This window comes from Callorhinus ursinus, unplaced genomic scaffold (genome assembly GCF_003265705.2).
Source record: "Callorhinus ursinus isolate GAN/ISIS: 27379988/994484 unplaced genomic scaffold, GSC_fseal_2.0 scaffold9, whole genome shotgun sequence".
Lineage (NCBI taxonomy): Eukaryota > Metazoa > Chordata > Mammalia > Carnivora > Otariidae > Callorhinus > Callorhinus ursinus.
This window is the reverse complement of record NW_027397071.1, coordinates 46,516,788-46,541,220: the sequence shown is the minus strand read 5'-3', so window position 1 is coordinate 46,541,220 and position 24,433 is coordinate 46,516,788. Positions and strand designations below refer to the sequence as shown.

The window sequence follows — 24,433 nt, the reverse complement described above, 5'->3', positions numbered from 1 at the left end:
ACAGATTCAACTAATGATTTCTCTCCCATAGAGGCTAACACAGCAGGTGGGCACCATTAAAATTTCAGTTTCACTTGCAATTTTTCCTTTGAAGAGACTGTGATTCTAGAATTCAATTCTTAGCTCTGTAGTAATCTGGTAGGTTGAAGACCTTTAATGAGGCAATGAGTGTTCCTTGAAATTTCTTACCAATATGTAATTAACTGGAGACATTAGCACTAACGAGTCATCTGGCTTTGACATTGAGCACACCCAAGTTTCCAAATCCTGATTATGTAGTCAATGTCTGGATTACCTAGTTTGCTCAAGTCTTTGCTCAATGTAGTGAACTGTAATGGAAGAGCAGGGTCCTTGGAAACAGTGAAACCTGGGCTCAGCTCCTGGCTTTGTCATTTATCAGCCCCAAGTGTTCTGTAGATCATTTAACCTTTGTGAGGCTCCTTGTCTTTGGCTCTAAAACAGGTGTAGCTACACGCACCCCCTGCACTGTGTGAGGATTAAATAAGATAATGTACAGTATATAAAGTGTCCAAATATTTCCTGGAACATAGTAGGTGGTTGATAACTGTCAGGTCCCCTTTCCTTCTGTTGCCTGTGCTTTTTTCCTTTTTGCATCTGGACTAGTAGAAAAAAAGTCCTAGGCTTGATTTCTGGGTCTCTGTTCATAATCCTGAAGGATGGAGAGCATTTTCAGAATGTCTTAGGTAAGCATTTCTTATCTTTAGGTCCTCATTGCAAGGGTAGAAGTTACCACTAGTGGGAAGAGAGGGGAAGAAAATAAGTGAATATTTAGAAAAAAACAGAAAGGGAAGAGGGTGAGAGAGGCAGGAAAAGGAAGTGACAGAGGAAGAGAGTAAAACATGAAAGAGTACCTGTTGGGGGTGGAAGTATTGTAGAGAAATTGTAATCCTTCTCAGAGCCAGGTAACTGCAGGATGCAGAGCAAAGAGCTTGGGCTATGCAATGAAACAGACCAGTGTTCAAAACCTGGCTTCACTTACTAGTTCTGGGACCTTGAACAAGCTCCTTTAGCTCTCAGAACTTCATTTTCCAAAACAGCAACAGCTAAATTTACTTAGTGCTTACCACGGGTCAGGATTCTTCTATTCATTTAATTCTCACAACAGCCCCATGTGACGTATAGAACTACGACATTCATTCAACGGATGAAGAAACTGGCTTTAGGACGTGGTTAACATTTATTCAAGATCGCAGAGCTGGGAATTGCCCATAGGTAGTCTAGCTCTGGAGCTCACACTTTAACCACTGCACTAGAGCTGCGTACATCATGGGGGTGAGGAGGACATGGGAGGTAACTGTGAGTGGGCCCCCACAGGACCTGCCCAGATTATGTGCAGGTGCATGTGCTCCCTACCTTTCCCTCTTTCTCTTCTCCTCTCCCTGGCTGCTTGTCCTCTGTTTTCCTGGTGGGACTTAATGTTCTGGAAACTTCCGTTTGGTTAAATGGAACTTGCCACTCGAGAAGGAACCCCTGTGTAGCTTCATCTCAATACACTCTAAGTGTCATTGCTAAACAAGTTAGACTGGTGCAGCTGAAGACTGTTTTCTGGGGCTCCTTCTGTGGATTCCACCCCTGACTATAAATCAAGACAAATCTGATAATGGGAGAAATAAAACTATTTCACTCACATGCGCGCACACATTCTCTCTCTTATAGACACAGGAGTTTGTTATTCAGTTTCTTTTCTAATCTGTTTGATTGACTTTTTCAAATTAAATTAGGTCACATTTGACCATAATCTTATGGATTGGTGGTTATTCCTTCTATCACTTCAGCCTGCGTTTTAGCATCAGGTAGCTAATATTGCCTGGATTGTCCATTTGCTCATTCATCACCTAAAAAAGAGTTATTGGGAGCCTATTACATTCTAAGCATCACACAGGTGTGACGGATATTAAGATGAATGAGATAGGCCTTCCTTTCAAGTAGATCATTGCCTAATGATCATAAACCAAATAATTATGCCACAACATGTAATTTCAGGAATGGAAGTGAACAAGTTTATCATTTGTATTTTTCATTTTTACAGGATCAAAAAAATATGTTCCTTATGATTTATGGTTTTATTTTTCTGCTTAGAATTCTTTCTGCAGTCCAACAAAAAAGAACCACACATACTTTCTTTGAGTTATTTTATCAATACATATTTTAAGAGTAAATTAGGAATCTAATTTCCTTACCATTATTTTTTGAAATTTGTTTTTAAGGTAACCTTGTGTTTTCTATGGCCAATGATATACATGTTCATTGTTTAACAAAAGGAAAGCAATACTGGGGCACAAAGAAAATTGAAATTGTCTTATAATCCTACTCTCCCAGAGTTATTTATTAAATAAGTAATTGCCTTTGAAAGGTTTTATATTGTGCATCTGTGGATGTGTGTGTGTGTGTGTGTATAAAAAATATGTTTTTTCCCCTTCAAAACAGAGCCTACAGGAACATTGGATGTCTGGTACATGAAACAGCACATTGACTACAGTAGACAACATATTTCTCTTTTCTGGAAGGTAAGTTTTCAGTGTCAATGTAAAATTCAAGAGAATTATATATTTGTTTTTTGTCTTACTTTGTTTTTATTGAGATATAATTGTTACACAAAAAGAATTATATATTTGAACAATGTTTCAAGGCCAAAAAATAAGTTTTATTTCTGTAATGGCTTTATACGAGGCTTCAGAGACTTAGTTGGAGCTCATTTTCCCCATGATATCCTCAGGAGCCTTGACTCAGTGTCATTAACTTTTGCCAGATAAGGGTGAGAGCTCTGGCTGAGTTCTCTCCTCCACACACCGCATCGTTTCTTCATCCTCTTGCATCCCTTCCCCTGCCCAGGCATGTCCACCCTCTGACTCCACTCCAACATTTCTTCTGACTCTTGCCTCTCCCAGTCACCCTATCTCCCCTGCAGACAACATCCCCAGCAGTGACCGTGTCACCTTACTTATGCACTTTTTTGGGAAATTAAAGATGGGAAGTATGTGGATATGGGTATTCAGGAATATATTTTCTATGGTCACCAAAAAGGGAGAGGGTGGAAAGAAGGCTGCTCTACCTCAAGAACTCAAGCAATAGTAGAAAATAGTGTGAACAGGAACGGAAAGCAGCTCTTCCTCAGGAATCATAGTAAAACAGTAGTGATTTGAACAACCTTCCAGAAAACAGGGAGGCCTAATGTTATTACAGGATGTGAGAGTTTCACAAAGTGCTGAAATCTGGGGCAGTCATTTCACGTAATCCTTTAAAAACCCTGTGAGGTAGGTACCAGGTATCCCTACTTAACAAATGGAAAAACTGAGAGAGAGGATGTTCTTCCTACAGTTACCCAGCTACTAAGTGCAGAATTGAGACCGAAACCCCATCCAGATCTCTTTCTGCTACATCATGACTCATCTTTATGAAAAGAAAATACTATTTGAATTGAGCTCCTGATTGGATGCTCATAAGAGGTTTTCAGGTGAGCTCTACTTCTCTTTATTTCCCCCAAGCCTGCATCCCTCTCACTACACCTCTTCCAGTTAAGGGTAAATCAACAGTTTTGGAATTTTGAAGCTGATGAGCACGAAACCCTGAGTAGTCAGAGAAATGAATATAAAGTCCTCTGATGGGGTTAGCATGATAGATTTTGATAATTGCAATCTTCTTCAGTTTTAAGAAATGAGCCAGGCAAGAAATGAGCTCTTTCTCCCTCTTTTCCTTTCTCTCTCACACGCACACAAAATGTCTGGTATGAGACTACTATAAATAGCTTGGTGAGTCATAATCAAGCTCTTCACTTTGAAACTAGAACTGCAGCTTAAAATTTATTTTAAAATAAAGCCATGTTTAAGAGCAAGACAACTCTTAACGCAAGACATTTAGAGCAGCCATAATTTGTGAATATTATAGAAGAAACCAGCTCAGTTCTTGGCTGTTGGTTTTCATTTTCACAAGTAAGCAACTGGTTAAAAACAAAATTCCTCCTTCCATAAAGATTCCTTCTCCCCAAATGTCCTCAACAGTGATCTGAAAAGATATACTGTTTTAGTTCCAATAAACATACTTTAGCCACAGGTAAGGCTCATCCAATGTGCATATGCAAATTCTTCTCTGCTTCTCATTTTAATCTTGCCCCTAATCCTTAAAAAGCCTAAATTTTAAAGTGAGGTCTTGGAATTCAAGAAGACTTCGATTCTCTTCTAGTCCACCCTTGCTGTCATAAACATTGCTCCCACTCCAGCCAGGACAGACAGATACCTCTGTTGGGACCATCTGGGACAGGTAGAATTCCACTTTCTAAGCAGTCCATGCTGTGGTGGGCATCTCTTATTGTTAGAAGATTTTCCCTTTTGGGGGTTCTGGGTGGCTCAATCTGTTAAGCAGCTGACTCTTGATTTCAGCTCAGGTCCTGGGATCAAGCCCTGCCCTGGGCTCCATGGTCAGTGGGGAGTCTGCTTGAGGATTCTCTCTCCTTGTACCCCTGCCCCTCCCCCAACTCATGTGCGCATTCTCCCTCTCACTCTCTCTAAAATAAATAAACAAAACTTTTAAAAAATTTTCCCCTTTTGTGGAGCCAGAATTGTGGGTACTGGACTGGAACTGGCTTGACTAAGAAGCCAAAAATGTAAATATTAGAAACTTCTACAACTTGGCACCCGATGGTGATCAAGACAGGCACCTTCAAAACCTTCAGTGACTATCCAGTCTGAGAGACTCCTTAAGGAATGTTGGATCTAGTCCTCAGTTTTGCAGGACCATTACAGGATCAAGTCCTTTTCTGCAAAATCCTGGGCTTCTTCAGGGGCCCCCAGTAGGCCACTTACCTGGGAGTGGGAGTAAAAGACTGACCAGAGTTACTGAGATGAGCAGGCCTGCTTCAGACCACAGAACTACGGAGTCCGAGGCCCAGAGGGAATGTAAGCAGTGTGCAGTCCCGCCACTCACGTTATAAACACAGAAACAGGTCTAGGGAGATGAAGTGATTCCAAAGAGAGGATTTCCGGTACCGTGGTGCTTGCCGCTGGGAGACTTTCCTGGGCAGAAGTCACTGCCCCTTCTGTCTAGAACTCCTCCTGTCCTACTCATCCAATTGCAGATTCCTTATACTACTCTCAGGCAGGCTTGGGAATTTGATGGGATGGTGCCATGACACAGGGACTTGTCTAAATGACAGACTAGAAGGAAACGCTGCAGCCAGATCAGGTGCCTTGTGGTGGGGCCCAAATCAGACCTCACTGGGGAAAGGAAGCAAAGACGTATGTGTGTGGTGGCTTTTTTTTTTTTTTCACTTTGATCACTACTGGGAAACCTAATGAGAGGGACACCCTGCCACTGCAGAGAGGGGGATTTCAGGTCTTATCACCAAAGGAAGCCCCAGGTAAAACCCCATTAGTCTATGAACAAAGTAAGAACATGTTTCTCTTGCAACTGGGGAAATGTGAGATGACCTTTCATTTTTGTAGGATGTTTACATCAGAAGAGAACAACTTGGTGCTGAATGGGTATAGCCCATGTGTGAGGGAGTGAAGTATGAATGTAGGTGAGTGTGAGTATGTGTGAGTGTGCATCTAAGTGAGTGATATGTGTGCATGTGTGTTGTAGTTGTGTGTGAGTGCAAAGGGTAAGTGTGAATGTGTGTGTGGCAATGGGTGTGAGTTTTTTATATGTGTGTGGGGTGTGAGTGTAGGTATGTATGTACTAGTATATGTGTCAGCGTGGGTGCATGTAGGTGAGTGTCTTAGTCCATGTGGGTGTTATAACGAAATACCATAGACTAGGTGGCTTATAAACAACAGAAATCTATTCCTCACAATTATGGAGGCTGGAAGTCCAAGATCAGGTGTCATCATGGTCAGATGAGGGGCCTCTTCTGGGTTGCAGACTTCTCATTGTATCCTCACATGGCAGAAGGGGCTAGTGAGGGGTGTCTGGGTGGCTCGGTGGGTTAAGCATCTGCCTTCGGCTCAGGTCATGATCCCAGGGTCCTGGGATCGAGCCCCACATCAGGCTCCCTGCTCAGTGAGCAAGGAGTCTGCTTCTCCCTCTGCCCTTCCCCCTGCTCATGCTTGTGCTCTCTCTCTCTGAAATAAATAAATAAAGTCTTAAAAAAAAAAAAAAGAAGGGGCTAGTGAGCTCTGTGGGTTCTCTCTTTTTTTTTTTCTTTTAAGATTTTATTTATTTATTTGACAGAGAGAGACAGCAAGAGATGGAACACAAGCAGGGGGAGTGGGAGAGGGAGAAGCAGGCTTCCCACCAGGCAGGGAGCCCGATGCGGGGCTCAATCCCAGGACCCTGCGATCATGACCTGAGCCACCCAGGCGCTCCTGTGGGTTCTCTTTAATAAGGACACTAATCCCATTCATGAAGCCTCCGCCTTCATGACCTAATCACCTCCCAGAGGACTTACCTCCTAATACCACCACACTGGGCATTAGGATTCCAACATATACGTGAATCTTGGGGACACACAAACATTCAGACTTATGGCAGTGAGTGAGTATGAGTGTGTGGAGGGAGTGTCTGTGAGTATGAGTGTGGATGTGTATGTGAACATGTGTGTATATGAATGTGAGTGTGGGAGTGTGTTGAGGGTAAAGGAGACCTTTGCTTTGTTGTTTTGGTTCTTACCTATTTACTCTGCGTTTCTCCTAAAAGGTTTCTTCTGAAAGTTCTATTTCCTCAAAATGATCTTATACTTTTTTTTTGCCATAGCTATTTTTTAGTCAAGAATTTCTTCTATATTGAAGCCAGAAAGTACAACTTAATCTATGAAATAAAACAAAAATACCTAGGTATTGTTAAAACAATAAATGCAAGGACAAGTAGAAAGTGTTGCTCTGTCAGAAATAGCCCCAGTGTCATGTCAGAGTCCTTCACAGGACTCCTCTCCCTCAGATTCCCCAAGTTTCATATTGTTTGCTTTGATTAAGCATTTCAATCCATGATTCCAATACACCTTTCTTCCAGTGAACATAACATGTATTCTTTAAAAAGAAAATCGCCTTGTAGATAGATAGACAGGTAGGTAGGTAGGTAGATAGATAGATAATATAGGAAAATATATGACAATGGGTTTAAACCACGTTAACCTTTCCGGTTTCCTCTGTTAATTTCTTAATCATGGCAGGTCATAAACTTTCTGAAATTGTGGTTGAGGCCATGGATTTGGAAGAGAAAAATGTGTTTATAAATGAAGCCAACTTCACTTTATTTATCATCCACTCACTCAAATAAACATATGAAAGCCTCTCTTTAGTACTGGACACTGTTGCATGCCAGGGATGTGGAAGTGAATAAGAGAAATGCCGTCCTCAGGTGCTTGAGCTCACAGACCAGCAGAAGGACAGAAATGGGGATGATGAGAGCACTCAGGTGTAAAGGAGGAGTTCAGGATTCAGCCGGGGGTAGGGACACCTGGGTGGCTCAGTCAGTTAAGCGTCTGCCTTCGGCTCAGGTCATGATCCCAGGGTCCTGGGATCGAGTCCTGCATTGGACTCCCTGCTCCACGGGGAGCCTGCTTCTCCCTCTGCCTCTGCATCTCTCTGTCTGTCTCTCATGAATAGGTAAATAAAATCTTAAAAAAAAAAAAGATTCAGCTGAGGGGATGATGATCAGGGTCAGCCAGTAGAGCAGGGGAATGGGTGAGGCAGTTGCTGAAGACCTCTTGCAAGGTAACCGACCCCAGAAGAACACATTAGCTGGGACAAGGGTGAGAGGACATTTGGTAGGATGTAAAGGATGCCTCCTCTAATTATATAAAGGCCTCAGGCTCCCAACAACCAATCTTCTCTGTGGATTTATGATAGACCTTCATTCTACATCAATATAAATCAGATTACAAATAATACTTTCCTACATTTACTGGATTTCTTTCATATGAGGAGGCCAAAGAACACATCCCCTCTAGGCAATGTGATATGGATTGGAATATCTGTAGCAAAGGACCATCCCATAGAAATATAACTGTAGCAAAACACCATCCCATAGGATAACTGTAGCGAAGCACCATCCCATAGAAATATAAAGCAAGCTGCAAATGAGAGCCACATGTATCATTTAAAATTTTCTTGTAGCCACATTTAAAAAATTAAAAGGTGGAATTAATTTTAACAATATATTTTACTTAGCCCAAGTATGTATGGAATATTATCACTTCAACATATTTAAAAATTATTGATTAGCTATTTTACATTCTCCTTATCCAACTAAGTCTTTGAAAACTGGCGTGCCTACCAAGTGCCCGTGGGTGCAGTGGCTAAGAGCTCCCGCTCCAGAGAGCAGCACATCTCAGTCACGCTTCAAGAGCTCTGTGGCCGTGTGAGGCCAGTGGCTCCGTCCTGTAATGAACAGGGCCCTTCACAAGCAGTAGAGAAGAGAGTTAGGCAAACTCGGTTCCAAAAGTAGGGGAAGGATTTGGTGGGTTTTACTCACTTGCTAAATGAAGTAACTCATTTGGATAAACAGCTACCCTCAAACCACAGAAGGTGAGAAGAAAGAGAAAGTAACAAGCCCCATACACCAGCTCACAGTGGAGCCTCAGAATCGCTGCTGTGGCCAGAGGCAGCCTCGTTGGTACATTTCCTTTGTCTCTTTCTCCCTGTATCTCTCTGTGTTGTATGAGGAATATTCCAATCCATATCACATTGCCTGGAGGGGATGTGTTCTTTGGCCTCCTTATATGAAAGAAATCCAGTAAATGTAGGAAAGTATTATTTGTAATCTGATTTATATTGATGTAGAATGAAGGTCTGTCATAAATCCACAGGGAAGATTGGTTGTCGGGAGCCTGAGGCATTTATATAATTAGAGGAGGCATCCAATCTCAGAATCGATATTTAAATGCAAAAGCAGCAAAAAGATTTTGATAGTTTTGTTGTAATATTCAACTCTGTCTCCCTTCCTTTCCCAGCAGGCTGGCACAGCATTTCTGAAGGTATTTTTTGAAAGAACAGGTTGTTTTGCCTTGCTTACTAGTCATACATATCATACTAGCAGCTGTTATGGAGGGAATTTCATTTGGGTGACAGAATGTGGTCAATGACGAAGATAAGAAATTGGGAAGCAGAGAATTAACAGAAGATGGAAAACAGAGATGGAAGGGGAGTTCAAATTTTGCTCTGACAAAGTTTCTATTATTTTGCTGTTTTTCTGCTGCAAAATAAGGTAGAAATCACTAGGTCAGGTTAACTAGCGTGAGGTATTAGTATCAATTTCATAAGTTCAGGTAACGAAACACCTAGGGCTATCTACTGAGCGCTAACATGACAGCAGTTAAGAGTTCATCCTCTAGGTAGGGCTGTGCCACCTGGGTTCAAGGGGAGGCTTCACCACTTACGTCTGTGTGTTCTTCAGCAAGGTGCTTATCCTCTCTGTGCCTTCCTTTCCTTACAAGTTAAGTGCTTTTAGTAGTAGTATATACCACATGAGGTGGTTGCGAAGATCAATGAGAGAATCATGAAAAGTGTTTGCTAAGTCACTAGAAGGCAAACATGGTACAGGATGCCAAGGATGCAAAGATGGGCTGACAGGCTAGTGGGAAGACAGATCCACAGATAGATCACTTCAATACAGTGATTTTTTAAAACTTGCAGATCAGGTTGTCTTTTGAATTGCTCCTTCAGTTTGGACTGGGGTTGCTGAAAGCAGTCATGAGTCCTGAGATCAAGTTAGCCAGGCTTAAACCCACAAATTATATGTACTTTGTAATCAACTGTATGACATTGGTAAGGCTTTCATACAGAGCCGTGGTGGGAGCCAAGTCAAGAAGGCCTGGGTTTCCATTGATTGGTGGAAGAGTCATATAACTACAATGGGAAAAGTGCCAATTATGATGATTTTTATAATTAGAGTAACTGAGAGCAGGGAACTCGCCAGGTGGCTGACATCTGCTATGTGCCAAGCACTCTTTGAAACCGTTTGCTTCCCTCAACGCATTGCATCCTCCAGTAAGCTTAAGCTGTACATAGAATTATCCTCATTTTATAGATAAGTAAATTGAGCCTTAGAGAGGTAAAATAATTTGCTCAAGGTCACATGGCTGCTGTGTGGTGGAGCAGGAAAGTGAAGGATCTGCCTTAATAAGAAAAACCAACCTCACCCCCCAGAAAGTCTTCATAGACAAAACTGATGTTTAGAATTCCCCAGATTTCTAAGAGGTCTTGATTACAGACTCTCTTCTTTGATGTAGGCTTAGCTCTGACAGATTTTTGTTTGTTTGTTTGTTTGTTTGTTTGGATCAGGGAAATTTCAGAATAAAATATCACTTTATGACAAGTACAGTAGTTTTTTTTCTTCAAGTCCTAAGAAGAAATGATTTATCAATTCACAGAAATACCCTTCCTCCCGTATACTTAAAAACAAAACAGGGGTGCCAGTCTGGCTCAGTCAGTGGAGCATGCGATTCTTGATCTCAGGGTTGTGAGTTTGAGCCCCATGTTGGATGTAGAGATTACTTAAAAACATTAAAAAAACAAACAAACACAGAGGCCTTGCATTTTGACATGAACCAGATTTTGTCCTATCATGTCCTATATTCACCATATTATTTTTGATGCTGAAAGCCTTTTCAGCCAACAGAACTCTCATAATAGTTTTATAAGGGAGCTGCTCACTCCTTGCTTCTCAGACAAACCTAAGTCAAAAAAGCTAAGTTTACTAAGTTTAGATCATTTCTCACACACAGAGCAGAAAGAAAACTGAAGAAAGCCATAAAACAGCTTTTCCTGTTTAGCACACCCTTACCAATAGGAGAGGGTGACAATGACAGGAACACTGGCTTGACACCCCTTTGAGCACTGCCCATAAAGGTACAAGAAGTACCGGGGACACCAGACACATTCGGGACATCTCCTTCCTCTCTCATGCCCACCAGGGGGCGCACTAAAATCTCACCTTACTTTTCTGTGGCAACTACTTTAGTCAGTTTCTTAACCTCAGGACAGGGAAATATGAGGACTAAATGTGACAGTAGATATAAAGCTTCTGACTAATGGTATGGCCCAATAAATGATAGCTTCTCCCGATCACCCACCCAAATATATAAACATCAGAGTAAAAGTAAGTTCATCTGGAAAGACTCAGCTGGCTCCTCAGGTGGCAGTTCTGGGTTCACAGCTAGTCTCCTTTTGACCTAAGGCCTGTTGACTCTGGGAAAAAAGAATTCTGGATCTCCACTTTCCCAAAATTGCTGCCTGATGTCTGCTGGTGATGCTCCACATCAGCATGTACCACAACCTCCCAGTTAGACAAACTGCTTTCCAACTTTGGGCCAGAAGGGTGACTAGGGATTCTAAATATGAAACATAGTGCTCTGTGGTGACAACGTAAGGAGCAGCATGTCAGAGCAGAGGGATCGCTAGTCTAACAGTCAGGAGCCCTGGGTTCCACTCTCAGCTCCTCCATCTGTTCCTTGAGTGGCCTTAAGCAAGTCATTTCTTGTCCTGGACTTATTTCCCTATTGATAAAATGAAATGTTGAATTAACTGTTAAGCTATAGAATCCTTCCTGGTTCTGTAGTTCTGTGATGATATTCCATTACATTAGGGCCAATATAATCCAGAGGTGATGGATTAACATGCATTATTTGCAAACTTTATGTGCTATTTTTTTTTTAACCAAATTAAACTGTTTTCAGTTGCTTCAGGAAACTACACTCAGCTGGATAAATACCTGCTTTCCTGTTGGCTGATTGGGTTTTTTGTTCCATGGACCATATCAGACAAGTTAGGCCCATTTTCAAATTGGTGAAGGAGGCCAATTGCCTGAGAGATGTTAACCTTTATCCCAAAACTTGAGCTTGACATTTTATACAAGCGTAACTCATGGGATACCATATTTATTTCTCTAACTACCTTAATTCTACCTTTATCTTCTCAATGATATTTTCAAGTCTAAAATATGAGATGTGGAGAAGAAAATGCAAGGGTTTGGGTCCAGGCCGTTCACTACCCTCTAGGAACATTTACTCATCTTTCAGATCCACCTCTCTTACTAGATCACTGTAGTGTGTGGTGTGTGGAAATCAGCTAGATTTCCACAGCCGTCACGAGGCTGTTCATCAGATCCAAGATGACTTGACATTTCCCCTTCTTCCAATGCTCTGTCATAAGACTGATGGGGATTACTGAGGTGTCTATGAAGGAGAATGAGAGGAAGGTAATAAGGACTGATTTGCAATGTTTTTGTTTTTTGTTTTTTTTTTCAATTAGGGCTCTGGTTCCTCAGTTGTCAGAGTAAGACTGAAGCCCCTTGGGTTCCTGGCAAGAATGGGGAGCTTAGTGAGCTCAGTTAACTCTTGAGGAGTACCTTAAGGAGAGGGTGCATGGTGTGGGGGTGAAATAATAGTCCTATCTCTGGACCTACAGAGGAGACAGAGAAGGATGCATTGAGAAAGAGCTGAGGGAATGGTCTTCCCCACCTGTTTTTGCTTTAATTTATCCTGTTTTTCTCCTGTGACAAAGGGCATTAATAACAGTTTAGGACACCACAATTTCAAAAGCAGACATTTACTTTAATCCACACAATAGGTCTGTGAGATTGACTGTGCTGGACAATTAAAATGCTAACTTTCTTGGTTCCTGCCAGAACACAAAGATGTCTTCCAGGGAAAGACTGAATGTGCACCCAAAAGAGCCCTCAGCAACATGGCATTCCCCTGGTGCATTGACCATGGTTTAAGATATAGTCCTGGACTTTGAGGATCCAGAAGGGCAGCTGGGATAGGACCTGCATTAATCAAGTTCCCAGAAACTGAAATATAAAAAGCTAGATGTTCATGGTTTAATTTACAGTGGGGAATGCAGCTGTTGGGCTACCCAGAAGGCTTGAGTCAGCAGATAGGAACATTCTCTCTCAGCATGCTAATTATTTCAGAAGCCAAATTATCATCAGAAGGCCAATTTATTCACTTAAAGTGAAAAATACAAATTTTAAGTGAACCAGATGTTCATGTTACCCCAGTCTCTCCTGACAGATAAATACACAGGAAACCAAATTATTAGAAGATTGTTTAAGGGGTAGGGAATCAGAGAAAGGGGCATTTGCCAGTCCTAATGTGTGTCTTTCAGCACCTAAACCCATAGAAGGAATAGACTTGCCAAGAAAACCAACACACTTGGGGTGCCTGGGTGGCTCAGTCAGTTAAGTGTCTGCTTTCAGCTCAAGTCGTGATCCCAGGGTCCCAGGATTGAGTCCCACATCGGGCTCCCTACTCAGCGGAGAGCCTGCTTTTCCCTCTCCCTCTGCTGCTCCCCCTGCTTGTGCTCTCTCTCTCTCTTTCTCTCTGATAAATAAATAAATAAAATATTTATTAAAAAAAAAAAAGAAAGAAAATCATCATGCTTAAGTCTGGCGAGCTAATCTTCCTCTCCCTGCACTAGGCAAGGACAGGCACTGCCAGGGCTGCCCTTGGCCGCTCTCCATTTTCATTGCTTCTGTTTCCCATGGTTCTTATCCAAACAGGGTTACAATACAAATAATTAGTTTTCTGCTTACTTTCTGGGATTGCTCCCAAATGATCTCAATTGGAATTTTTGCAATTCCAAAACTCATTAGTCACACATTTATAAACAGTGTCTTACTTTTCTAGCACAGATGGCTAATCCAGCTAACTAAGTGTGAATTTTATGAGTTTAGCTCTTGAAAATCTCATTTTTGACTTAATGAGCAGCATTATACTTTCTATATGAAAAGTGCGTGTGTGTGTGTGTGTGTGTGTGTGTGTGTGTGTGTGTTTCACAGAATGAGAAATGGAGATTCAGAGGGGTTGAGTGTCCTGCTCTAGGTCACACAGCTAGTAGTGATTGGTAGAGATGGAACAGAAACCCATATCATCTGAGTTCAGATTCCACTCTTGTTCCATTGGATATAATTGAGGTTTCTACTGTTAGGAAGTTTCATTTTGAAGCAAGAAAGGAAAATCAATTGTGTTTTTAAGAATTAGCTTTGAAAAATGTCAACTGAATTTTTTTTCCCTAAATGGTGGGCTTGGGTGGAGGCATAAAAATATGCAGTGGAGGAGATGAGAAGATGTAAATAAAAAGGTCACTCATATGTCTCCTCCTGCTTGGGGAGCCATCAGGTCCAGCCACAGAGCGTCCGGCGACCTTGTCTGGGAGTACACAAGTAAGTGGATGTGTTTCGTTGCAGAATATGAGTATATCTGAGGCAAGAGGAAAAATCCTCCATTATCACGTGACCTTGCAGGAGGTGGCAGGGGGGAAAGTCACACTACAGAACATCACAGAACACACCTCCTGGACCTGGGTCATTCCCAGAACTGGGAATTGGGTTGTGACTGTGTCTGCAGCTAACTCAAAAGGCAGTTCCCTGCCCACTCGTATTAACATAACGGACCTGTGTGGGGCAGGTAAGTACTAACTTTTCCTTCAATATCGCCTATGGGAAACTGTGTCTTACTTATCTCTTATCTCCCACAGGCTCAGCCCAGGGCCTGGCATGAGTAGCACAGGAGTTTAGACTTTGGAGCCAACAGCCTTCAGAGGCTCTTTTGCACTTAGCCTATGAATGGCCTTGGACAAGTGAAGTAACACCTCTGAGCTTCAATTTCCCCCTCTGTAAAGTAGGGATTATATTATCTGTCTTGTAGGTCATTGTGAGATTAAATACAGAGACTAATACATAGCAGGTACTTAACAAATGTTAGTTAAGGAAATGTTAGTTACATTAAATTGAACACTAATATCTGGCTAATTTTTCTGGGTGCAAGAATAGTATATGTTGTCAAATTCTAGCGAAAACATTCTACACTTACAGTCAAAACATATTTTAAAACCAATAGTATTAAAATGAAATTCTGGCTGTAATGAAACTGCAGTAAAATTTTTCTATACTACAGCTCTTTATTACACAAATTTAGATATTTATCCAATTATCTACATTGAAATCTCCCAACTATACGTATTTTATAGTTGCATGCTCTGAAAACTCATTTCTTAAGATAAAAGCCTGTGATTAGTCAATAAAGTGGATATGAGTGCTATTTCTCAATGTCCAGATCACTGGCCTAACTTTTCCAAAAATGCCTAATAAAACTATAATTAAATCCTTTCTTAAAATTCAGTTGAACAATTTTATCTACATATGAGTCTAGCAGTCATCCCTTGAAAGAAGCTTCTACCCAAACGTTATTTTATATACACTGTTAAATCTTAGTTATATATATCCTTTCAGTCACATATCCATAAACATAGAGATGATAGAGTAGATAAAAATAACTAGAAGAAAATACAAGTAAATATTGATGTAACTTGAAGTTGGTATATGAGTTAGGAATTGCTTTTAGGAGTAAGGGTTGTTCGTACCAGAGGTCTGGTGACATCATTAAGATTCCAGGCTCCTTCCTTCTGTTTCCTCTGCCAAGTTGGCTTACATCCTCAAGATGGAAAAGGACCAAGATGGCTGCCAGAGCTCTATCTACTTTCTTCTAGGAAAAGAAGGAAGAGAGGAAGGCCCATGCCTCACCCTCAAGGAGCTTTGCTCCAGGTCACACAACACACTTGTAGTCACTGACTCTAACTGGTCACCTGGTCACACCCAGCTGCAAAGGAGGCTTAGAAATATATTTCAGGCAGCAGTGTTCCCTTGCTAAAGAGGAGAGAATGTTTGGGAGGCAACTGGTAATCTGTGCCTATGTGGGTAGGTACTTAAGGCACAAACCTGAGAAGATGAATTAACTGTGGGGGAAGAAAGCTCAAACTCTATGCATAGTAAAATAAAAATTTTAAAAACACCATAAACGAAGCTTTAAAAATGTAAATAACAGTTTAAGAAAAGCATATATCACATTTTTGGCAAAAAGAGATTGATTATCTTTCTACTTTTTCAAATAAATAGGAGATTGGGGATATGAACAGGCAACTCAAAAAATAAATAGAAAAGTAGCAGTAAAGACATGAAAATATGTTCAGCCTAACTAGCAATCAATGAGATGCAAATTTTGAGAAAACATGAGAAACCAAATCAGACTGAGAAAGAGTAAGTAGAATTAGTTTAACCCATGTGGGTGAGTGTGTGGGGAAAAGATATGCTGTACCCTGCTGGTGGGTATATAAATTGGTACAACTTTCTGAAGACAGTTTGGCCATATGTAACTTTAAATACTAATGTATCTTTGACCAAAAAATTTTACCATTAGAGATGTATCCTCTAATGGATACATTATGTATCTAATGATACATTATCATTAGAAAATGATAAGTGCTTCAAAGTGTAAGCACAAAGATGTTTGTTGAAAAAATTTTGAAATAGTGAAACACCATGAACACCCTAAGTGTAAAATAATAGAGAAGGGACTGGAATATATCATGACTCTCACCTGCCTTAACCCCACACTAGGGTTAAAGTGACATTATAGCTATGCTTTTATTGGCAAGGAAAGATGCACATAATAAGTAAAAAGGTAGGCTTCCAATAGTGTATATGGGATGATGCCATTTAAAATATGTGTTTACATGAGTACACATTGGTACTCATCGGCAAAAAGTCTAGTAGAATGTATGTGGAAATGTTAATAGAGGTCACGACTGCATCATGGGACTACGGGTGATTTTCCTTCCCTTTTGCTTTTTACATTTTAAAAATGTTTCTTCTGTGGGTAAATACTGCATATATAGTTTTTAAAGTGAATTCTGTGGGGGAAATTGAACTCATACCACTATTTAGTAGTATCCTGCTATTGTTAAAATGTAGTATGTCAGAATATCTTACTTCTTCAAATGTCACTGCAGACAGGTCTTGAAGCTAAAAACTTCATGAATTTTCTGGATCTGTTCCAGGTGCTTTATTTATATTTGGTAACAACTTCTCAAAATGACACATTCATTATATTAGAACTGGCCCCTATTTCATTCATTCAATAGTCATTTCCTGAGCATATACTACCTAAGGAAGCTAGAATCCAATAATAGGTTAAAAATACTATTGAGGTCCTCCAGTTATATTCAGTCATGTGGGAGAGACAGACATAAACAAGGAAACTGTGGTGCAGTATAATAAGTGTGAGATTAGAGGGATGCCCAGGTAACTCTAGGAACAGAGGAAAGATGACGCATGGGCTTGGAGAGGATGCCAGGGAAGGAAGACCATGTGACTGGAGGATGGAGAGACAAGTTGGTGGGAGCCAACTTGAGGAAGTGGAGGTATGTGGGCGTGAGGGTTTGCTTTAAAGTGAGATCTGAGCAAATGTGGAAGTTGAGGAAAAGAATTGGGTTGGGAAGAGTTTGGAGATAAAGGGGAGAGAGGAGCTAATTAATGGAATGAGGTTCATGGGGAGTGGGAAGATGATGGAAACCAGGTGTTGCATAAGGATGAGGCTTAATAAGGATGAACATATAGAGGAGGTAAGATAGGACAGTCCTTGAGTTGAGCTGTAACTAAGAGGGTCCTGGTCCTGGAAATCTTGAAATCTTAAGGGTTTATTGTCTCTCCTAAGATCACATCTTAACCACCCAATACTCTGTGTATCCCAGAACGACATGGAGGACACATTGGCAAATTACACCATCCCATCCTTGAGTGCTCTTGTCTCATACATATTCTGAATGATCTGTAGGAATAGCATACCATGATTTTGTCTCCCTCTCTTTCAGTATATGTTCACACCACTCACATATATAACTTTCCTTTTAGGAAAGGAAAAATAATGTGCCCCACCCCCAGGCAGAATTATGTTGACTTTGAGAAAGTAGGGACAACTTTGTTGTAAAAAGCAGCTGCCACAGCATTGCCTATAAAGAATCATTAGAGTGATTTTGTTGGTTTACAATGAAAACCGAATGTGTGCTAAACCCTGCAGTCAACAAGTAAAAACGCATTTAATATTTCAGACCAGTCCCTGTGCTCAAGACTTCTTGAAACTACAGGAAGAGTCAGACGCCAGTATAGTAGTAAACAGAGACCCACACAGATGTCAGAGACTGAGGCCCCAAGAGGTGAAGGAACTTAGCCAAGACCATACATCCAGTTAGTGGCAGAGCTGGACTGAAAAACCAGGCCACCTGTCTCTTAGGTGGGCACGTATTCCAAATACCTTATGAATTGCGTAATTCTGTTCAGAAGCTCTCAGGGAAAAAGGAGATGGGAAGTTGAATGGTTGAGGCTAAAGAAAAAATTTTGAAAGGTAATAGAAAGAAGGTGAGTTGTTAGCAGAGTTCTGAAAGAGAGAATGTGCCCTGGCAAACAACATGGGAAGCAAATTCAGGCTGCGTTCCTGGTAAATATGATGACTCAGGGCAATGCCAAGTTGCTTTGCTTAGCTCATTCCAAAGAAGCAGTGGTCAGAAGGGCTCTTTGGCTATTTTAGCCCATCACCTGCCAAAGGGTAACTAGAACCTATAGGTGCTCAATAAATATTTACTAAATGAATGCATTTCATTCTCAAAAAAAAAAAAATCTTGTGGCATAGCCAGGACATCCAATACCAAGGCAGATGAATATAAGGAACCCCTACTGGGGAATTCCAGTCCCTGGCAAAATAGCCAATGCACAGGTTACAGGTTCTCACCACCAAGCACAGTTCTGAGGACAGGATGGATGGCTGAGTGCAGTGGAGAATAGTGATAAGGGGGAGCCCTGAGGTAAGCACTTTCTGGTTTTACTCCTTCTTCTTGCTCAGGTTGCCCTGGTATGATCATTGCTTGGACATTTCTGCTATGGAGCAGGGAAGTCCAGAGAGCAGAACAGAGTGACTTCAAGGAAGCCCTGATACCTAACTGTAGAGGGGGTCTGAGAGCAAAGAGTACCTGTGAGCTGGCTGGCTTTTGAGATTTCTCCTGCCATCCACCCCATGTGCCTGGCAATTACAAAAGAGAATAACAGCCTTGATTCCCTGTGAAGAGCCGTGCCAGCGATAGAGGCATGGGTAGGTCTGGAGGTACCAGGTATACCTCGGGGGAACCCAGGGACAGGTAGAGCTCAGGCTGCATCACTGTAGGCTCTCGGGCATGGAGCTTTCCACTCTGAACAGCTCCTCCTCCCCACCTGAACTTGCCTGGGGAAGCACAAGCTAGGGGAAACCTTTCACTCTCCTCCCATAGAAAGATAAAGGCCAAGGCCGCTGAGCAGTCCAAGAAAAAAACACAAGATCCCAAAGGAGAAAATCAGGAGAAATCTGAGAGGCACATGTTCTGGGAAAGGCAGCCTGTACCATAGGAAATCTCACTAATGCAACAGAAAGAACGAAAGTTTAGAATAAGCATAACAAGTATCCTTAGATTAGAAAGGATGCTAGAAACATGACTCAGTCAGAATTAGGTGGTTGTAAAGAAGCCCCAAATAAAGAGATTCAGTATGGAAAGTTAGTTTTGAAATCAAGAACACAGCCAATGGGTTGGATAGCAGAAGGGACTCATCTGAAGACTGAATGAGTGAGCAGAAGATTGGGTGAGAGACTTTTCCTAAAGGCATCCAAAACGGGGAAAGAAGTCAAAACATGAGAAAACTTAAAATTAACATCGAAAGAATAGAAAGAGAAGTTATGAACTACTTAAAAGGATTTCCAGTAACAGAAAAAACTAAATGAAGGGGGAAAATACTTGAAAATGTTTATAAAAAAAAAATCTTTTGGTGGCGTATAACACGCTGGTGTATGGCGCTGGGGCGGGACTTCGGCAGCGGGGCAGGCTGTGCGCATGTGGGGGTGGGGAGGACACGGAAAGCCTCAGCACCTTCCACTCATACTGCTGCGAACTTAACACTTCTCTAAAACATAAAAATCTGTTTTTGAAAAGTCTCTGCAAAAAAAAGAAAAAATTAGCAGGGGGGGGGTGGAGAGAGGAAAACAGATTAGTGCAGAATGACTAATTGACTCCAAGAATACAAAGATGGATCAACATCAGAAAAATGTATTAATGTAATTCATCACAATAATAAAAAAAGAGAGAGAAAAGATATGTTTTTAATGGATGTAGAAAAGTATTTGGTGAAAAAGAATTTTTTAGTAAACAGTATTTTATAAAAATAAACCTTTTTGAAAACTATGAGGAAAAAAGAAAACGTTTTATTTTTTTAAAGACTTTCTACCAAAAACCTACAGCAAATATGATGCTAATAAATATAGGTAGGCATATTCTCTTTAAAATTTGCAACAAGATAAAAAAAGAAAAAGAGATTTAAAGATTGGAAGGAGAAGATATTTTACGTGTGCAGCTAATAAGATTACTACATGGCAAATTCAACAAGGGCAATAGACAAATTATTAGAACAATTAGAAATTCTAGCAGGTTTGCCAGAAATAAGAATAACACACACAAATTAATGCTATAATAAATGGTAGAAAATAAGATGCCATTTAAACAGCAAACTCAAAGTATAAAGTGTCTAGGAATTAGCCTGTAACAAAGAATGCATAAAAGCCTTACCTCCATTAAGGAGGAGCTGGGGCTTTTAAAGAGGAACTGAATAATTTCAATGAAACAGCATATTTATGAATGGAACAATTTAACTTAATTCCAATAAAAAATACCAGCTGGAATTTCTGGGGACTCTAGTAAACTGATTCTTAAAGCTATATGGAAAAATAAAGTGTCATGAATATCCAGGACCACTTTGAAAAATGAAGGGCAAAATGAGGAAGGGACTTTACCAAGTAAATAATCGGATATCACAATGCCTAATAATGTGAACAATGTGTTCTGGCGAAGAAGTTGACCCCAGACACAGACCCATGAATATATGGAACTTGGTATATGTTAGGGATGGTATCACATTTGGAAAAATTGACTCACAGTATGGAAAAATATAAAAAATTTATTCCCTTAAGAAAAAAGGCTTTTAGCTAGATTTGGGTTAAAAACTTAAATGGAGAAGGTAAAACCAAAAGCCAATAGGAGAAATGTAGTTGAGTATCTTTGTGCTCCCAGGATGGAAGAATTTCATAACCAAGACTCAAAATGCATAAGCAAAGAGATAAATTTACCTACACCAAAGTAAATATGTGCAATAAATACTTCATAAAGTTATCAGAGAGTTGAAAGACTGGAATATATTTCTAGTGTTGAAAACTAACAAATGACTGATAGCTAGAATATAAAACCTATTTCTGTAAATCAGAAAAAAGACAGGAAACTCAAGAGAAAACACGAGAGTTAAGTATATGAACAGGTAGTTTACAGAGGGAGAAGTCAGATTACTAGTAATATATAAAGAAAAGCTCAGCTTCATAAGAAATTGGAAAATGATTTATTAAAAAAAAGAAATCAGAAAACCAAAATAAAACCACAGTTAAATTAGCCCCTTTACATGTACCAGATTGGCAAAAATGTGAAAGTCAGAGAATGCCAAGTGTTGGTGGGAAAATAAGAATCCTCATGCTTTTCTTGTTGGAGTGTCAACTGATTAGCTATTTTAGAGATCACTCTGGCTGTGTTTAATGAAATAATGTGTGGATTTGCTCTATAATTGAGCAGCTCTGTGAAGATATATCCAGGGACACTCTTGCACACATGAGGACATGCCAGAGAATGTTCACTGCATCCTTGTTTGTGTTAGCAAAGAGTTGGAAGGAACCTCCTGATTGTCACTTGGAGACTGGACAGAAAGAGGTTTGCGGTAGCAGTTGGAAGGAATGAGCTGGATTTACATATAGCAGCAGGATGGACATATTCCAGAAATATAATATTGAGTGGGAAGGAAAAAGTAAGAAAAAGCATTAAATTTACTCCAGCACGTTTCATGAAAATACAGAACACACGCACAAAGCCACATTAACTTTCAAGGATACATCGATATCTAAATAAACATCTGAGAGGTAGATTAGAAGGATGCATATATCACTACAGCAGGTACTTTGGGAACACGGAAGTGGAAGATGAAGGGGAAAATAATTCTACAAATATCCCTGCACAGGATCCTTGCACTAATAAGAACAAATCTGAAGTTCTTAACAAGAAATTGGTTCTTCCTAAAGCTTTGCTGGGATGAATTGTTTTTTATATCTTAATCCACCTGTGATTTTGTTTTTGTGCTTACCCCCTTTTCCCCAAAAAGAGTTGCTGGCTCCTCGCCAGGTCTCTGCAAACTCGAAGGGTGTGGACAACATTATGGTGACATGGGAGCCTCCTGGGAAAGCTGCACCTGCTGTCCAGGAGTATGTGGTGGAATGGAAGGAGCTCCATCCCAGGGGTGGCACGCAGCCCCCTCTAAACTGGCTGCGGAGTAACCCCTCCAATGTGTCTGCTCTGATTTCAGGTATTTTATTGTTCACCTTCTTCTTCAAATGCTACTGAGTTTCACTTTTTTTTTTTTTAAGAAATCACAGGTGAGAACCCAGAACCTTCCTCAATTACAGGCAGCTGAATAAGAGGGACAGTGATGACTTAGAGTCCTTCAAGACAGCACCTCAGAATACAGCACTACAGTCATAGAAGACCAACTGATTGACCAAAAACTCTAGTATTTATGGAAAATTCGTGTGCCTGGCACAGAGCCATATAAGACAAATGCATCATTGAACCACACAAGCATGGCTGAAAGCTAAGTAGTAACCAGTCAGTGTGATGGGCACCTCTCACTTAGGAGTTTATGTCATTCTCAGAACAATCATGTGCAGCAGGTGTTTAATTATATCCATTGTACAGATGAGGAAACCCGGAGATCTTTCATTCCCAATTCTGCTGCATATTATTTGTGTGATAATAAATCCAGAATTATCTATATGATAATCAGCATCTCAGTCCTCAAGTCCAAATCTGTCAGTGGTTTCTATCAAGTGATAGCATCTGAAAAGATATTAAAACAACTGGGCAGAACTTCGTCAATGTCACTTTTAGGAATAAGCTCAGCATAGTAAAAAGTGCAGGTTCTGCAGCCGGACCATCTGGGGTTAAGCCCTGGCTCTGTCACTTACTAGGTTGTGTGACCTACGGCAAATTACTTAACTTCTCTCTGCCTCAGTTTCCTTTTCTGTCAAATGAGGAAAATAATAATACCTACCTCATTGGGAATTAATGTAGAGAAAACATTGTGAACAGAGCTTCACGCATTTTAAGTACTTGGTAATTTAGCTGTCACTCTTATTATTATACATGACAGGGCTAAGATTCTCATAGGTTTTCAAACTCTAAATTCTATAGTATTTTTATTACACCATGGCATCACTACACCTGCCCAAGAGGATACACACACCCTGCCTATGGAGACAAGACAAATGAAATAAGCAGAGCACACCACCAAACAATACGTGAGCTAGTCCTTAACTGTAGGCCTCTTTTACAGTTTAGCTGTTCAGACTTCTAGTGGGTTGTGTTCAGTTATAATCACTACACCTAAAGATGGGGTTGTCTAGATAACCCAGGGAACATCAGAGGAAGACAAACAAGTCATTGGGGGTCTGGAACTTTTAATGTGGGAACCACTTAAGGGCTCCTGGGTGGCCCAGTTGATTAAGCATCTGACTCTTGATCTCAGCTCAGGTCTTGCTCTCAGGGTTGTGAGTTCAAGCCCCGCACTGGGCTCCATGCTGGGTGTGGAGTCTACTTTAAAATAATAATAATAATAGTAGTAGTAGTAGTAGTAGTAGTAGTAGTAATGTGGGAACCATTTAGCCCATAGAAGAGAATTCTAGATGTGGGTGGGCTATTTGATGGCTGTTGCTGGCTTTGATGTATATGTGAGAAAGAGTATGTGTCCTTTGTTGCTCTGAAGAACAAAACTAAGTCCTCTACATGGAAATTATAAGCCGGATATCAGCTCAATTTTGAGACAGAAATTGCCTTACATGTGATAGTCTCTAACAGGACAATCAAGTGGCCCTCAGGGCAATGCATTCCCTGTCCCTAGAATTCTTGCAGTAGAACCAACTTCCCTTTAGGGCTGTTATGCCCATCAGATCAAATGAAATAGTGGATAGAAAAGGCATTTACTGAACTCCAAACTGCTACAAAGTTGTAAATGCTTATTATAAACTATATTAGGATTGACCTCTGTGGGATAGTTTGGACCCTGTGGTCCTTATAGTTTCTTCCTTTTAGAAATTCTGTAGTACTACCCAAATACCAGAAAAGAGATGACAAGAGAGAATGTTTTGCATATTTAGGGAACTAAAATATTTTTAAGCATTTTAGAAATACTCATTTGAATGAAATCAGTATAATACTGGGTAAAATAACTATGAATTAAAGTTGTTCCCCTGCTTGAAAACACTTGGTTAGCTATTAGTGTTGATGTTACATTCTAGAAATAAACACTTAGAAAATTAAGTAATTCATACTTATAAATTCAGTATGGCACTCTCCAGACAGTAAGGTGACTCCTTGCCATTGGATCCTTACCAGTCTTTTTCTAGCACCTGGCTGGGGCAGCATTGGGTGTTTTGGAGTATATTCTGGAGGCCAGAATATAATCCAGCTCTTGGGTGATAGGTTTATGGGGCCTAGGCTAGGAGACCATCAGTACTGTCTTTTGTGGGTAAAAATAATTCTGA

The 24,433-nt window shown here is 40.6% G+C and overlaps 1 protein-coding gene across 6 annotated transcripts in view; it reads left to right on the top strand.

Annotated features, from left to right (window-relative positions):
- The window catches only part of IL12RB2 (interleukin 12 receptor subunit beta 2), a 76,202-nt gene that overhangs the window by 32,376 nt on the left and 19,393 nt on the right, over positions 1–24,433 (top strand). For all 6 annotated transcript variants that reach the window (XM_025871800.2, XM_025871797.2, XM_025871801.2 and 3 more), the window contains 3 exons: positions 2,449–2,528; positions 14,143–14,362; positions 22,000–22,200. In XM_025871800.2, coding sequence (XP_025727585.1) covers positions 2,449–2,528; positions 14,143–14,362; positions 22,000–22,200 — 501 coding nt within the window. The remainder of the gene's footprint in view (positions 1–2,448; positions 2,529–14,142; positions 14,363–21,999; positions 22,201–24,433) is intronic.